Source organism: Trachurus japonicus, chromosome 3 (genome assembly GCF_045865225.1).
Source record: "Trachurus japonicus isolate A0001 chromosome 3, Traja_1.0".
NCBI lineage: Eukaryota > Metazoa > Chordata > Actinopteri > Carangiformes > Carangidae > Trachurus > Trachurus japonicus.
Window position 1 is genome coordinate 40,931,268 of NC_140909.1, and position 18,095 is coordinate 40,949,362.

General features: G+C 41.2%; 1 protein-coding gene across 1 annotated transcript in view; it reads left to right on the forward strand.

Moving 5' to 3' along the window:
- The first annotated feature begins 2,803 nt into the window (after positions 1–2,803).
- Positions 2,804–18,095, forward strand: part of itga11a (integrin, alpha 11a) — a 51,070-nt gene continuing 35,778 nt past the window's right edge. Inside the window, exons 1-2 of the mRNA XM_085772814.1 lie at positions 2,804–3,021; positions 10,537–10,651. Coding sequence (XP_085628940.1) covers positions 2,943–3,021; positions 10,537–10,651 — 194 coding nt within the window. The 5' untranslated portion in view covers positions 2,804–2,942. The remainder of the gene's footprint in view (positions 3,022–10,536; positions 10,652–18,095) is intronic.

Below are 18,095 nucleotides of genomic sequence, written 5' to 3' on the forward strand. Positions count from 1 at the left end.
AACTTTTTTTTTCTGTTATAATGATTGCCAACCCCCTATAACTTCTTGATTTTCTCCTCCAATTATGGGAAATTGAGTCTGATGGGCAAGGAATGCTGCCCATTGAAACGTTTCTTTGTTGTATTGTCTCGTTAAGTCTGCTCGAGGAAATTACTATATGCTCATGATGTAACCTGGTATACCCTGAAGACATACTTTTGCTTTAAATCAATACAATGTCAGCAGGAAGCACAACATAATGTCAGCGTCGTGTTGATGTTTGGAGTTTCACAGTGCAGGAAATGTCCTAATGTCAAAGGCAGACATTTGTTCTGCATCCGGCCACTGAATATCACTTACTTTCATTCACCTAATGCAGTAACTCATTTCAAGAACCCTGCCCACTGATATTCACATCAGTGGTGATATGTGGACATTTTCAGGCACCAGCATGCAGGGCTTAATTTCCTGACTTGAAAGAAAGACAGAAAAGGGGGGGCAACTGTCTATATATACTGAGGAGCAGCGATGATTAAAATAAAAATCCAATGAGCTTTTAAGCACCCTTAATGAAAGGCTTGACTTTATTTTTTGCTCTTTTTTGAAGCTTTGGTTATCCTGAGCCATCTAAGCACAAATACTGACTTGATTTCTGTTATCTGTGATTACTCCATGTTGAAAGGAGAGGAAGTGCCTGTTGGAGACGAGGGTGTCCATTTGTCCATTTGACAGATTTTCAGATAGACAGCTGTTGAAAAGATGGATATCAGATCTGGGTATTTGACAAATTCATCATGAGTTACCTCCATGATGAGCTTTGCAGGCGCTCCACAGTCTCACGTGGACTGTTAGACTGTGTTGCTGTATGTGTGGTACTGGGGGGGAGATGTAGGTCATTTATTCTACTTATTGCAGCTCCCCCTGTAATCCTAACCTGATTTAACATATTCTCCTGTTAACCTGTTGTATCCTGCCATTTAAACCCCAAGATGCAATACATTTACAGCTCATGTTATCCAGTGAATGTAGGCCACTTTTTCTATATACCCACATAGAAAAACCACAGTCAACCACTAATATACCCAGTATTAACAGAATTAGCAGACTAATTCTGGTTGCTGATGCCAATGCCAGCAACAACCACCGTTTTCCCCAACACCACCTAACAGTCTGACAGTATAAATACATTCTAAAGTCAGTTTAGTTATTCATGTAGGGAAAGTGATATTTCTAGTTTTTTTGTTTTTTTGTTTGCAGTATTGTCAGTGAGCTTTGGCTTTGAGTTCACAAGACAAGAGGTTGTCATATAGCTCATCTTCAGGGAAGATTGGATGCTAGAGTGAGTTGCTTTTGGAGAAAGACAATATTATAGTGTGTGTATATATGTGTATATACACACACAATACATTTTTTTTGTTTTTTAATCAAATCACACAAATGAGTGTGTGTATGTTTACATTTGAGCCATTGAATGCAGTGTTACTTTATTCGCAAAAAAAGGTGGTCTGTGTGATGAAGATGACATGTCAGAGGTGTTTAGCAGCCCAACAATGTTTCCTTGGAGACGACTGACATAAGGCAGACTTTCTCTCAAATTAGTCATACATCATTAACGGTTCTAATTTATGGCATCCATCGTTTCCAAACTGTTTTGTTTTTACATAATGAGAAGCAGTCGACATTGGTTGGTTTTGGAATCATCCAGTCCAGGCCTGAGAGTTAATATTGGATCAATACACAAAAAACCATTGAATTAATTAAACTAACTTGTAATGATCACAGTTTGTATCAGTGGAACATTTTAACATTAGAACTTAACTGCTTCATTTATTGGGTTACTAGCCAAATATTCTGTGCAAAGCTGTATAAGTAGTTTGCAGACGCAGGTGCTGATGTATTTAAACACAGTGCTACCAGTCTAAAAATCATTTGCCAAACCAAAGTGAGAATGAGGCCTGTGTCAAGACAAGATGTGCGTATCTGTGACATACGGTAGTTAAGTGCTGATTTGGAGATCTACAAGGTGACCGCAAATGGATTTCAGGAGAGCTAATATGCACAAACTATGTCTTATTACGTAAGTGGGATCATTATACATTCTGTAGTTAGGACTGGATGGTTCAAGTGCAGGGGTATGAGGTAACATAGAAACCCCACATTTGCGTTCCACCGTTAATACACTGGTTAGTTTGTGGTTGTGCCATGATGATAGCATTAGTGGTGCATAGCTCCAGTCTGACAGAGATGGTTCTGGTCTGTCGAGAGAAAAGGTTTGGTGGTGATGTACCGTGTGTGTGTGTGTGTGTGTGTGTGTTTTTTTTTTCTTTTCTTTTCTTTAAGACATTTCAAAATGTCTTTTCAAATTCTGACGTGCCTACTTGCGTCATTCATGCCTTGAATCTGCTTATGTCTTTCTGAGCTCTTTCATTCCTTATAGTTGTTGTGTCTGTACTCCTTTTTCAGTCATGGCACCAGATGCTTATGTCAAGGTTTTTTTTTGTATTATTATTGACTAAATATCATTAAGCTTCCTCACACATCTCATAAAATCATTGGAGGTGCCCAACCAAAGTTTAGTACTACTTTAATTCACCAGTTCTATTTAATTTGTTCCACATTAGACTGTTTTTAAAACATGTCCATTAAGAAAAAACTTTGCTCCAATATGAGCGATCTGAGAGTATTCACCCAGTCACACTGAGCTGAACGAGTGTGTGAGAGACAGACTGTTTCTGCCTGCTGTGTGAGGGGACCTCCTCCTCCTCCTCCTCCTCCTCCTCCTCCTCCTTCTTCTTCTTCTTCTCCTCCTGCAGTCCCCTCCTACTTCCCCAAGATATAGGCAGCGCTTTAACTTAGACTTGGAGTCAATCAGAGTGGGATCTTTAACTTTGCCTGCCACTGGGTCTCTGTGCCTCAGCCCACCACATACACACTCACAGCTGTTCACACTCACACACACACATATGCACATGCACGCTTGCACCGGCAAACATATGGAGTACTACTGCTTCATCCTGCTCTGGATCTGCAGCCAGCAGTTAGGTGAGTGAGAGGTGTTTATGTAGGTGTGTTATTGTTGGAGTGTGAGAGTGTGTGTGTGTCTCTATATATCCTTATATACTTGTTGTGATGTTGGGGTATAAACCTGACTGTGTTTCTTTAGTCAAGCAGCTTTGCAGTATAATAATGGCGCTTTAATTGATAGTTATACTTTTCCAACAGACACAGGAAATTTTGACTCTGCTTTTAAAGGTCTGACATAAATAACTCCAAGCAAAACTTCTAAAAAGTGACATTAGGGAACTTCTCTGTTAGTGTTTGATAAATACACATTTCCAACTTCTTAGAAGACAAACATACACAGATCTTCTGCAGTTAAAGGAATCCTAATATCTGACCATCTTAGGTGAATGAATGGCTGTCTGTGTGAATGTCTTCCTAACCTGACATCTTGGCCCAGTATGACCAGTAAGGGACAGGAAGACAGAGTTCAGTGAATTGACTTAAGGATATGTTGTCCCCCTCAGGTCTACAGAGGTACTCTGTGTCTCAGTGGAAGCATTCATGTTCGCTGAAATGAAAAGTTGATGCTATCTTTGCACAGTCAAGTTTCCAACGACTGGAGAGTTGTTGGTGCTGAGCCAGAGCTGTGGTCAATTACCAGTGAAATCACTATAACAGTAACACATCTAGACAGCATGAAAGAGAGGGAGAGAGACGGAGTGAATAAAAAGGAGCAAAGATTATATATCTGTATTCTTTCAAAGGATTCGATATGGGTCACATAGAAAAATATATTATATTCCTGCATGCACAAGTAAAGCCAGCCAAACCTACTGCATTTTCCACATAAAATACACAATAAAAAGTTTAGTAGTTGTGGGCAATGATATGGTAAAAGTCTGTATAGTTCAGTGTAAGCAAATGCAAAATGATGGTGAAAATGATGTATTTCAGGTTGTTGTTGTTTTTCTTAATGTATTATTCTGTTATCACCCCAAACATAAATACTGTTGTCTTTTTTTGCAGAATTAGTTTATCCTCATTTAGTGTGGCAAATAACACAAAACTTAAGGGTGGAGGAGAGGAAATCTCTATTGTAAATATTTGGTTTGATTTTGGAATTTGTTGGAACTAGGTTTTGGGCTGATGCCACAGAGAAGGAGACATGACCTTGTAGCTGGAGTCTGCGGAGAAAGACTTGATGCTGGCTGTGGTGGGAGATGTTTTGACAGGCACATAAGGAGGCAGCATTTTAGTCTGATATTTGTGTTGTGTGTGAGAAAGCTCGGAACTTTTGGATCAGTAGTCCCATCGGGATGTAAACGGCGGGTTGAATTTTTCTCTGAAACATTAGCATTTAACATCTAAGTACAACACATAGATTTAACATTTCCCTTACAGAACATTTCTCTCTCTCTCTCTCTCTCTCTCCATACATTCACCAGATCCATCCCTATGGAGGCTCAAAATGACAGGGTGATGATGAGTATGATGATGAAGTTGTCATGCATACCTCTCACTTTGACTTCCATGTTGATATGAGATGTATGTGACAAAGTGACAGTGCTAAAGGATTACTGAGACAAGCCATTAGTTGTTGTTGTTATTGGAGGTCCTCCAAAATGCATAATTGATGGTTCATTAAGTCTAAATGACAGTATGCCAGATTCTGTTGCCTGTTAAACAAACAACATGGGGGTGTTCTGATAAGTTTCAAGGCTATAGTCCATTATTTCCTAATGAGTAAACCTCAACTTGCATGGTTGCAATTACATCAGGCCACCTTCCAAAGGAAATTTGGGAGTCTCTTTTTGCATCATCATCATCATCATCATCATCATCATCATCATCATCATCCACTCATACCATTTTTGTAAGGAGTATACTGTAGTCCATGCTCAGATCTGACTTGGAGCACAAAGCTTTATACAGGATGTGCAATCCAGCTGTCCCCTCACTGTCACCACCTGTGTGATGCTTATTACTACTGCAGCTGCATTTACAGTGTTTAGCCACGAGGGGCCAGAAGAAGAGAACTACAGAACAGACGCTATTTCGTCACATACTGTTATATCATCTTAAAAAGTTGCATTGTGAACATTGAGTCGACATTTCTACCCTGCCTCTTGATGTTAGTACTATCACCTCTGCTTGTCGGTCTGGATAGGTAGTGTACGCTACGGCTAAAATTTGATTAGCTCTGGTCATTTTTTGGATGCTTAGTAAAAATAGGTGATTGGTTACATTAGTTAAAGGGGACATATTATGGAAATATTACTTTTTGAAGGCTCTTTAACATATATTTAGGCGTTTGTCTTGCCTTCCGGCTCCAAAATGCGAGAATTGACGAAAAAATCTGTAATGTTCAGACTCCCTAGGTTGAAATCCACGTGGTTTTATGAGCTGTTCCCTCAATTGTTTTCAAGTGAAAACAATTTGCATAACCCCACCCCTACCTGGTACCAGTAGAAGGGGCGGGGCAAGCAGTGGTTCATTTGCATTTAAAGGGACAGGCACTGAAACCAGCCATTCTGAACAGGGCTGTTTTGAGAGGATGAAAAGAGCTGTGATGTTTGATCCTTGGGGGATTTTGACCAAAGCATGTCACAGACATGTCTTTAAGACACCTGTGAACTATTTTAATTTGTGGAAAGGGAGCATCATATGTCTCCTTTAATGTTGCAAACCATCTTGGTTTGGGTTCCATGAGCAGCGATGGTTAAAATAAAGTGAAGGTGAACAGTTTCATTGAGCCACCTCCTTCAGTGAGAAGGGCTCCAAACTCCTACAGTACAGCCACTAGAGGGCTGTGTCACTTGAAACCAACTCTGTCATTTTGGGGCCATTTGCCTAATGGAATAATGCTGTTGTTGTCTTAGTTGGTCTGTTTACTGAATGAGCGAGAGTAGTGAAATCGTATGGCTCAAACAGGCCATTGTCTTGTTCTGTAAGGTTATCTTGACTGATTACACTTTGGTTTGGTGAGGATCCAGATGAGGGATTCATGTTGGCAGATGCTTGTACTGTGTCAGCAGCCTTTTTGATCTGTAGCTGTGTGTGATAGCTGGTGTTGGTATCCATCCTGTATCGCACTACCACAGAGACTTGGTTTGTTTGGCTTCGTAGGGTTAACAGCTTGTTAGCCCATGCCCAGTTGGCTGGTGTGTATCGGGAACATCTGGTTTCAGATACCCCCATGTCTCTGCGAGTATTTACATTGGCTTGTGTTAATAATGGTATAAGGTGCCAACATGTTTAAAAGTATATTGTCCACTGTAAAGCATCTCTCCAAAGAAAACCATTGTAATGGAAACCAAGAGATGGATCAATGGACGGGACATTTGGTTGCTTTTGAAATGTATTTTATGTGGAGACTCAGTTCTCATATTTGTTAAAGATTCATGCCACTGGACTCATAAAACCCACCAGATGCAGTTAAAATGTGTTTTTTATACAGTGACATATGCACACCAAATCTGCTCCTAAACACAGAGGGTGTGGGGGAGAAAGGAAACTGCATCATGTTTGTCTGATATGAGGATGTCTCCTGGCCAGCAGTTTGCACAAGACGCTCACACGGCTGCTCTTTGTCAGTGGATCTGTGGTGGAGCTCCCACAGCTTGGTGTAAGGCCAAAGGCAGCAGCGAACTAATGTGGGTCGCACCGGCAGCACCGGCCTGAGGTTTATTTATCTGGGCATGGGAGTCGGTACACAGGAAACTCAGCAAGACTCCCCGACATTTCGTTAGAAGCTGCTGATATTACTGGGAATATTAAATTGCCGTGCCACATTAGTAGCCTGAAATGGAAACTGGATCACCTCCATTCTCATGCTTTCACCCTGACACGTTTCCCTGACGCTGTCTTTGCCTCTCCTCATTTCTTGGGCAGACTTCAGCTCTCTCCTGCGATCGCATCTTGGGATATTTATTTTGGGTTGCTTAAACGTCATCTTAGCATTAAATCAGCTACTGTACCAGAATGTTTTTGTGCTCCAGCTGAACAATGATGGAGAGATGTCGGAATGATTTAGACCGTGCCACACTGCCAAGAGTTGCCTACAGATTTTTTTTTTAAATGGACTTTTCTTACACCTATCCGTTCCCAGCCATCTATTTTCAGTCAGCCCTTTAATGTTTCTTGATAAACAGAACCTGCAGGAGGATGTTTGTTGGCAGGATGAAAGAGCAGCTGAACATGTGAAGCTTTCATACAGCAGGAAATGAGCAATATGGAGAATGTGTCAATATTTACATGAAGAGCACACATGGCAGAGATGGCTATTTATTTTAATGGAGGTTTTCACGAAACGGAACAAATGGTCTACGGTTGTTGCCAATCAAGGTGCGATATACCCCTGGGTGTTCAAACAGTAAACGATGAATGACTTGCTCACTGTGTGGCTGTCACTCCACTCACATAATGCCCCGTTGTAAAACTGTGGCATGAAGTTGTGGCCTCAACAGTCTCAGTTTCAGCGCCAGGTTTACAGACACGTGTTAAAGAAACAGTGGGAAGAGAGTTAGGTTTGCTGTTTGTTTGGACAACGTATCAACACTACTAAGCATTCACTATCTGAGGAATGTAGGCAACTTCAGATTTCTGTTGATGGACTACTTTTTCTTACAGCATACAGCTGCTCAATATGTGACTTCTTTTCTGCGTCAAAATGCAAACAACTACCAAACCGCATAAATGAAACTGAGCTGCAGTTGGACCCTTATTTTTTACTTTTGAACCATGACTGTATGTCTGATATACATTTAAATTTCATTGAACTTATTCATACTGTGACACACAATTCATTCAACAAAATTATTGCAATAATTTAATGATACAGTGCAATTAAATGTAAAAATTAACCATACTCAAACAAACTGGCTCTGCAGGCTTTTGGGCATAACTGGGAGTATACATAGAAAATTGTGCCTAACAAACTCTAATATTCTGTGATCTTTTTACCTATGCAATCTGTCTGTCCATGAAACTTTCACCTGTTTACATCTACCAATGAAAATGCAGTTTCACTGATTCACAGTCACACGACAACCACGTGTCTACTGTAGCTGTCTGTAATTAGAGCTCCTCTGGGTTCATTTGAGTTTTATGTTTTCCAACTTTGTTGAGCATTCCTGCATTGTTGTTTACATTTAACTGAAATTCCCCTAGCAGAGAAAAAAAGGCTCACTTGACTTAACATGACCCCAGAGCCTCACAGATGGGGAGTGAGCTATCGGTGGGGATGTTTAGTGTGAGGTGGGGGTGATTAAGGGCATTAGTGTGTGGACAAGAGCCGCAGAGATCTAACAAGTTGGGGTGGTGTGTGTGTGTGTGTGTGTGTGTGTGTGTACGGAGGGAGGGGGGAAGGTGTTTGTTGTGGTGATTGGAAGTAGTAGCCTTTGTGTTTTAAGATCAGCTGTTATTTTTTTAAGGTTTTCATTTTCTACAAAATAAACCTCAGTGTCCTATTAAACATCAAATAAACTTCACTTTCTGTCAAACTTTCTTCTCTTTATATGTTTTTTGTCTCTGAAAATGACTGCTCCCAGCCCAAGTTGCTACATGTTCAGGAGGATGTGTGACCTCTAGAATAAAGGTCAGCGTGGTCCCTGACCTTACAGTAGCTGACACATCAATGGCGCTGAACACCGATCAACCGACACTCTCGTGATAGGTCTGGCAAGCGGTGAAAACGGAGAGCTGCAGGGGATTAAGCAGAAGACAGATGAACGGAGAGAGATGGATGGAGAGGAAGAGAGGGGGCAGACAATTATATTTTTCCCCTTCTCCCCTGCCAAAAGGAAAATCTCATCACCTCTGTGTCCTCAACCAGAGTCCTCCTCTTTTGATGGAAATTTAAAAGCCAAATCATGCTGTCACCATTAATAAGCTGTAATAGGCAACTTGGTGACATGCAAAATCTGCAAAATACTTTCTCTGATCGGTATTTTAATGGATAACAGACATTTCCTCCCACCTGGTGAGGTGTCCAAATATGTGAGAGGAAACTGCACAATCAGGAGAACAGCCTCACTTTGATCAGGTCCCACAGCAGCTTTTACCTCTCACCCCTCAGATTACACTTCACCTATCAAATGTAGCTAACTACAAAACGGGGCTCACTGCAGAATCCTTTTGCCCACTGTATTATTTCAGTTGCTCAAAATTTAGCGGTGATGCAGTGCAGGCCTTTTCAGCCGTTGGATTTGAACCCCCCCCCCCACATCTGACATCTTGAATGTAGGTCTGTTACATGTACTGTATACGTTGTGCTGAGACAAGCCAGATGAGTCACTTTGATGCAATGCGGCTGGATCTGCAAATGTCTGATGGAAGAAGAGCACTCGAATGCGACAGGCTGCTTTACTTGGACAATTAATATTTGTTTCCTAATGAGTGAAGTCTGTGTTTAGTCTGCAGACAGAAATGAAACAGCGTGAGGATATTTTTAAGCATTTTGAGCAAAGGATGACTTACCGCTGTGTGTTGCATTTAGGGCCAGATGCTGAGGTCTGATCATTATTAATGTCATGTGTGTTCTCCCAGTCAAAACATCTATAAAATTGCTGAGATATGACCAGACAGGACTGAAGACTAGATGTTCTGTATATTTATTTCTCACGCTATAAAACTAGGCACTGACCTTACAGGAGCTATTTGTTCATTTTGCTGTTGGTACACAGCCAGTGTTAGCATTAACAGCTGTTTATTTACCAGCCTAGAGGAAATGTTGCAAGCTCAGCATCAGACTTGATCCAGCTGTCTCCAGAGGTGGAAAGCAACACCAGTGTTGACTTACTGAAGTCAGCATGCTAACCAGCTAGCCTGCCAACCTCATCACTTTCCAATAGCAACTCACAGCAGACTCTGGTCTGTCCTGAAGAAATGGCTGCTCAGAGGACGAATGTGAACAATGATAGCTCAAGATCTTGTCCAGCAAACACCACCATCGGCTATTGGGGGGAGGGGGTAATGTTGACAGAAATTAATTAAAGGGATAGTTCAACATTATGGCAAATTGGCCCATTGGCTACGCTACGGATGCTCATGAGATTTCTTGGTTTCCCTCATCAAACTCATCAAATACACAATCCAATAACTCCAAAACGCTCTGGTGGACAAGTTGTGACCTGCACATTCACCACACTGAGATAATAACAGAAAGTTACGAGGCAGAGTTGTTTTTGAGGTAAATACAGAGACTGCTTGCTGAAAAACTGTCCCTGAAGGCAACACGCATCAGCGGTTTTGCATGAATTTACCTCTAAAACAACTCTGTCTTTGGACAACTCTTTGGAGTTGTAGGATTGTGTATTTGATGAGTTTGATCAGGGAAACCAAGAAATCCTATTAGCCTCCATAGCGTAGCTCTGAGCAGCTCATGGCTCTTCTCCGCCGTTCTAAAAATAGCTTGCACCGACAAATAAAGGTAACGAACCTACTGCTATGACTATACGGATTATGGCAATGGGCCAATTTGCCAAAATGTTGAACCATCCCTTTAAAGCTCTTCTGTAGATGTTGCTGATGATAACTGTCTTTTCTGTCTTTTAGGGTTCAATGACTGCTTCAACATTGACACAAAGAAACACAGGATCATCAAAGGTCCTAAACAAGCCCAGTTTGGATACACTGTTCAGCAACATGTGGCTGCTGGAGGAGAAAAGTGGTAAGGCAATATCATTTACTTACACATTACTGTTATGTAAAATATTATCGCTTTTCTTTTTCTTCAAATGACTTGGCAAAGGCTTTATTCTTTACATTCAAACCATTGAGAAATCTCAGTTAGCAATGTCACTAGTCATTATAAAATGATTACTTTTTCCAGCAACTAGAAAAACTGTATATAGACATTAAAAAGGCCCTCAACATCGTGAGTGCCTGAATTGAAATTTTTATCATCTATATCTTATTACATTAAACTTAAGTATCTCTTATTGTGATATATACTTTCATGCCTCTGTAAACAAGCCAGAATGTTAGAGCCCCAGTGATCTATTGCTGAGATTAAGAGGTCAAGTACATTATGACTGTAAAACACATGCTGACAAGCCATAGTGCTGACAGACTGTCTGACTTGGCAGAGATAGCTATAATAGGATGTCTCTGTTTTTTTCCCCCATGAAAGATAGTGATCTATTCTACCTGTCTCGGGTTGCGCAAAGTTTCCTCCCATTAATTTGTGCTTGCAAAGTAACCTGGAGTTCTGTGCTGGATACCTCATATTCATCATATTACCTCATAGCGCAAGCTGATTCCTAACACACGCTATTATTAGGCCAGCTGGCACCGTTTGGTGGCCAGAATTAGTTCCTGGCATCCCCAAAAATGTCTGGTTTGCAAGCACTGCAGTAGCACCCTTGCCAGCTGTGCTTCTGTGTGGTGTGTGTGGGTGTGTGTTAATCATAAATTCACTTTATAAGTATTTTAATTCTGAATCTTTTTTTGAATTTTTTGTCCGACCTCAGTGACTTTCAGACTGGCCTCACCAAAATACACGAGGACATTGACTGTTTGTTTCAATGCTTGAAATCAACTCTGTTTCCAATTTCTTGTAAAACATTACATGTAGTTTTAACAACAATGATTGCACCAGATAATCAAAATAACACGAGTAATCATTTCATAAGCAGCATGTTTGTAGTACGTACCTTGGGAACGATATGATGAAACATCATACAACTGCCGCTCTGCAGAGTCCTGCAGGACTCGGAGTACCTGGTCAATATCTAATCCTCAGCTTGATGCTCCATTGGATAAAACATGTGTCCAGCTAGAGATTAACAAACTATGCAGTGGGAAACTCCCAGTGATAGTTCAGAAAAGGGCCGGATGAGGACATTTGGAAAGTACAAGTGACCTATATTTTTACTTTACTAATGCTTCCCATGAGCACAATTAATCGGGTTGCAACATAACAGAACATACGAAATTCAAAATCATTTCGCTGGTATACTGACTTGTAATTTCATTCCCACCCTGCACTCGATGCCTGTTCTTGCAACTTGTACCTTGGATCATGTAGGCACAGTCTCTGATCAGAAGTGCTTTATGCTTCATAACACTATGCACTACATACAGCTGACATACAGCCATGGGACCATGGCTGTACCTATATCATCTCAGGCTAACGTGCAAATAAATAATAGTTAATTAGGCAAATTAATGTTTTGATATTAGTGTAAATCCTGTAATAGTGCTCTACCTTTTAAGTCAACATGACATTATCATTTACTGGATTCAAATCCTTCAATGCACATGTTCACCCGTTTATTAGGATGTGAAGGTGAAGGTGTGATTTGTAAAAAGGTGTGACAGTGAATCATGCTCTGAAACTGTAGAGGTACCCATTTGCAAAAAGATGCAGATTCTTCAATTATTGGACTTTAATCACAATTGGTTCCCAACCCATAGTGAGGTTACTGTAACAAAAGTATTATTTGTTGCACTCCATCTAATCACAACAACATTGCCGTTTAAGTGAGTAACAGCTCACTCATTGTTTCTTTCACTCTAGTGCTGCTGTGCAAACAATGGGAACCAATGTGCTGAATCTGCCGTAAATATCATACTGGGCTCAGTGTCCAACACTGATTATTTATAGCTGCTCCTCTAGCAAATGTTTCCATCCTCCATCACCCTCAAGCAGGACATGAGGTCTGGTTCAGCTGAGAGTAAGAGGAGTATGAGGAGTATGATGGTTGTAAGATGTCCTAAACACATCAATGAGCCACACTGTGTGACTCAGTGATGTGGTTCTCATATTATAATGAACATGGGCATTGTGGTGAATGAGTAAGGCAATAAAGGGAACACCGATGTGCGGTCATCACATCAAATGTGCATGAATCTACAATCTAAAATAGTTCCCCTTAGACAAACAGTTTACTTGACATAAACTGCAATGGAGTTTTTACATTTTTGACATGTTGATCTTGATCTACAGACAAACACCTGGTTGGTTTTTGGCAGACCTGTCAACCCTCCGGTTTTCCCTGGGAAATTCTGTTATTTTAATCGTCTGTCCCGCCGTCTTACAGTTTGCATATTTTCCTGTAAAGCTCCCGTATTTCCCCTCAGGCCCAGCAGGCGGCAGTAGCGCCCCAAGTACGCATGAAGATTCGCGGGATTCGAGTCGTGAGATTCAAAAATCACAAGTGCGAGCGCAAAGCCCCGACCCCGCAACCCCGCCACAAGCAGTCCCACCACCCATGACCCCTTATATTTTTAGAAAAGTGTACAAGACACGCTCTACTTCCTGATTTTAGGTGGGCATTTTTATTTCATCATGTCCACCACTATTGGATGAAGTGTTTATCAGGTTTGCCTGATTTCACCCAATAGTAAAGAAGGAAATACAAATGTCCACCTAATTTCAGGAAGTAGAGCTGTGAAAACCATCTTGTAGTTTGTAAATGGTTGACTAGGGGTAATTTTAAGTGTCTTGTACACTTTCCTCAAAATATAAGGAGTCATGTGTGGTGGGACTGCCTGCATCGGGGTCACGGATAATTTCCCTTATTTTCAAATACCAATGATGCCGGGTATGGTTTTTGGTCTTTCCTGTTATCTTTTTAATAATAAGAATATAGAATCACCTTGGATTCATCTTTCTCATGAACCAGTCTGCCATCCAGTCCTCCCATTAAGCTGGCCTGCTCTCCCTGCCTCCCTTGCCTACCAGAAGCTTCCTTCTTCAGCTGTTAACATTTCCATGTTTCCCACATTCTGTGTTATAAACTGTTTTCTTGTCTGTAACAACATCTATTGCACGTCTGCCCGTCCTGGGTGAGGGTCCCTCCTCTGTTGCTCACCCTGAGGTTTCTCCGATTTTTCCCTGTTAAAAGGGTTTTCCATGGAATTTTTCCTCAGTGGAATGTGAGGGTCTAAGGGCAGAGGATGTTGTTATGATGCCATGTAAAGCCCAAACTTGAGACAAACTGTTTGTAAAAACGGACTATACAAATAAAATTCCCTTGCCTTGCCTTTCAAGATATAGTTTGTTGGGGTTGTACTGTAAATGCATGTCCTTAGTGTACAGCAGGATGACACACAGGAAGGATGCAAGGACAAAGAAGGAGCTGCTAGTTCACAGAAGTCAAAGTCCTTTCTTGCAGAACACACACAATAGTGACGTTGTCGGTTATACCGTAAAATCTAACTTCTTTGTCAGTCTGAGCATCTGTCAGGCAATCATGTCTACCAGAAGCGGAGAGGTCTGATGAGGCCGACATGTGTGGAATAAAGGTCGCCAGAGACACAGCCTCAACTGAGGTAAATGTCTGAGAATGAGGTGAAAACATTTGCAGTGGAGGAATAGTGCACAGCAGTGCAGACTGCACACAGAGCACACCGCCAAATGGAGCTGGAGGGACCTGAGATTTGACATCTTTATTAGGTGTACAAACATCTTGTATAAAAGTGCCTTTATTCATAAGAACTAAAGTAGTTGTAGTGTGGGAGAGCACTAATGTGGTGGAAATTCTCCTAATTTACTCAAGGAAAGAAAATATATTTTTAAAATGTCTTCTATTTGTATATGTTAAAGCAGAAGTAAGTGATATATTTGTGTTAATATAAGTCTTAAATAGTTATATCTTCCGACAGCAATCACTTACATAGAGTGTTTGAACCGAAACACGGGTCTGTCAGTCACTCTGCTCTGCTCTGAGTCGAGGAGAAAACATTTATCGTATCCTACAGTTTTTATCCAATGAGGAGAGAGAACGGCATGCAGGGCTGTGTGTGCAGCCAAGGGACGCCGTGAATGTGGCGATGTAGGGACGAGGACTGTTATGGTGCGTTCAAGGCAACTCGTAACTCCTGTTTTTCCGACCTGTGAAGTTGTATCAGTTTGATCTGGTACGAGTTCACAGATCAGAAGTTACGAGTGGCCGTTATAGTGCACTTTTCACAGGTAAAACAGGTCGGAAAAACATGAGTGGGTTGCCTGAAACGCTACAAAGTCGTAAGTTGTGACTTGAAGCTGTAATTTACGATTTCAAAAGCCTGCCTGGAACGCAGCATTAGCGAAAACGACCGGATCGCTTACTTCTGCTTTAACAATGTTAGAAAATGTGGTTTCAGTATTGTGATAGTAGACACACTAGTAGTCTCACTGAACCAGCTGTGACCCACAGAGCTGAGTCTCCCACTATTTTTACACCTTGGTTATGACTGGTCTGTCTGCTTGGTAAATGACTTACTCATCCAGCTGACTTTACTTTAAAAAGGCCTGGTAAATCAGTGCAGCGCCTGTGCGTAGGTGTGGGTATGTGAACACACAGCTGCGTGCACATACTCAAGCAAGACTGTATATTTGTTTGTGTCTGTGGGAGGATTTGTGTGCAATACATCGTCTGGCAGTTCTCAGCTGCACTAAGGAATGTTGCAGGATCTGCCTCTAATAGAGAAAACACTACATCGTCGAGCGTGAAAGGATCATTAGAAAGATTGAAAATGAACTTAATATACAGTTTTGACAAGAGTTGATATGTTTCATCCACTACGGACCTCCCCACAGTGGATAATGATCCTCAACCAAGGACCAGCTGCTGTTCAAGATAGTTTAATCTATTTCCACTGGCTTCATTTGAGAACTGGAGCTTAAGTTGTCGAGAAGGTGTGCAGATTCTTTACTCCTTTACACCCCCTCACGTTTACTTGGTTACATGCATTTACTTCAGCATTTAATTTATCACCTGCAAAAGAAGTATATAGTGATATATATACGTGGCTAATGGGATTTCTTGGTTTCCCTCATCAAATACACAATCCAACAACTCCAAAACGCTCTGGTGGACAAGTTGTGACCTGGACATTCACCACGCTATGAGATAATAATGGAACGCTACTAGTTGTTTTCAAGGTAAATTAATGCAAAACCGCTGATGCGCGTCTCTGTCTGGGGCAGTTTTTTGGCAAGCAGTCTCTGCATTTGCCAAAATGTTGAACTATCCCTTTAATTAAAATGTTAATCTGCAGAGAAAGGTTTAACCATAGCTGGAGTAAAATGTACAGGAAGTCGCTCTGACTTATATTTAAGGTTAAAATAGTATAAAATAGTACACAATGGAGATGCACAATGGTACTTGAGTATTTGATTATAACTACAACCACTGTTGTTTTCCATCTCTGGTACGAGGTCAATGATGCTTTGTTGTTGCGATGAGCAGTGATGATTTTAACTCAACACATGTCTCACTTTCATGTTTGTCGACTAAGAAGCTTTTTTTAAGGATTTCTACCCCACCCCCTCCTCAAACATGAATGTGCCAATGAGGCAGATATTTCTGCACATTAGGGCAAATCTGCTCTTTTCTTCTTTCAAGTAAATCAAGATCCATCTTTGAAGTGACAGCAACTCCACAGTAGGACATGTGCTCACCAAGTGTCAGCACACTTCAGGGGGGGCAGCTCTGCAGACTCCGTGGGGTTTTGTTATCTGCCTGTGAGACTACACTGGATACAGACATGTGACTTTACAGTAAGATTTATAAATTAGAAAACTGGTTTTGAGTGATGCAGATGATATTAACCACAATACAGCCAATGCTATTTATGCATTTTAACTTACAGTACTAACCCCCACTTTCTGCTCAAGTGGTCTCACCTCAGCTGGGCTCTCAAGGGAATTTAAATTGTTACTATTACCAACATTGCCCATGAGAATTTGTGCCAAACTGTAGCACTGTCAACTTTTCCAGAGTTGAGTTGTCCGATTTCTCAAAACGGTCAGCTCTTTGTTTAGATAGAAACAGGATCACAGCTGGAAAGTGACTCTGTAAAAAAAAAACTTTATGACCAGACCATGAAGTAAGACAGGCGTGCAGTGAAAAAGGCTTTCTATGAGGACTAAATTAAGAAAGTAGTGTTTATTGATTCAGTGTGCCTAGAGCAAGAGCTTTCGTGTGTCCGTGTGATACTCAAATAGTGTGTAAGAGAAAACTTGTCTGTCCTGAGATTATTTCCTGTCAGGCAAGCATGCGGTATGAACATGATCATTTTGCAAAATTTAAGTAAGAAAGTATAAGAAAAAAAAAAATTGTAGTAATATTCAGTTTCATAGATTTGAAGGCGTTGAGAAGTCTTTATGAGGTCCGCTGACAGGTTCTGTCCATGACTGCTGATGGAGCTACCAAGTTGAGGAAAGGTCATCATGTCAAGAATGTGTCATTTCCTCTTGTCTATGCAGCATTATGGTGCACTAAACACTCTGCCAGACCAGACACTCTACGGGGAGTTAAGAAGAGGCCACATCACTTCCAATTGGCAACTAGCTCAGGTCTTTAAACCTGATGGGATACACGGACCTGCATATTTGAGCCATGCACCACAGTAGTCTCCCACTTTCTGTTTTCCACTGTTTATTTTTCTGCAGTTGTACCAGGTCTCCTCAGTGGAGGCCTGACCTTTACTCCTTAGCTCAGTTACGAGTTGCACACCACAAAGAACCACAGGAAGTCCATGACGTCTTTCACCACTGGCCCTTAAATAGTGTTCCTTTTATTTAGCCAATTTGCAGAAGTGCAAAGGAAGGCGTTTCTACACCTCCGGACCTCGGAAGGAAAACACAATCCGATCTATTGAGTTTTAGTTCAGGCAAAACAATCACAGTCATGTGAATATGATGTTTGCATGATCCACTTAAAATCAAGTAGGCTATAACTGTTCAAGGGCTGAGTAACAATAAAAGCAACATTTACTTGAAATCAGGGAGTTTGCAGTCAAACTGGCGTCAGTGGCTTTGAGCTTGGTATCAGACTTACCATCAACATACACTAACAAACACACCACTGCCAAGGTTTTAACAGGTGTAATGTAATTATTGGACCATGCTCACCATTTGCCATGTTAGCATGCTAATATTTCATGATGGAAAGTTAAGCCATCGCCAAAGTTTTTCATTGCTCTCAAATGCCAAATGTCAGCCACATGATGGCACCGAGAGGACAAGTCAGGGGGAGTCATTCTGATTTATCGTCTGGGAACCATGAATGTCAGTAAATATTTGACATAATCCATGTCCGGATCCCTGAGCTGCAGGGGCGTCCTGTTAATGTTTGTTGGATAAGTGGAAATTAGTGCTAGGAGATGACCAAAGTCAGCAG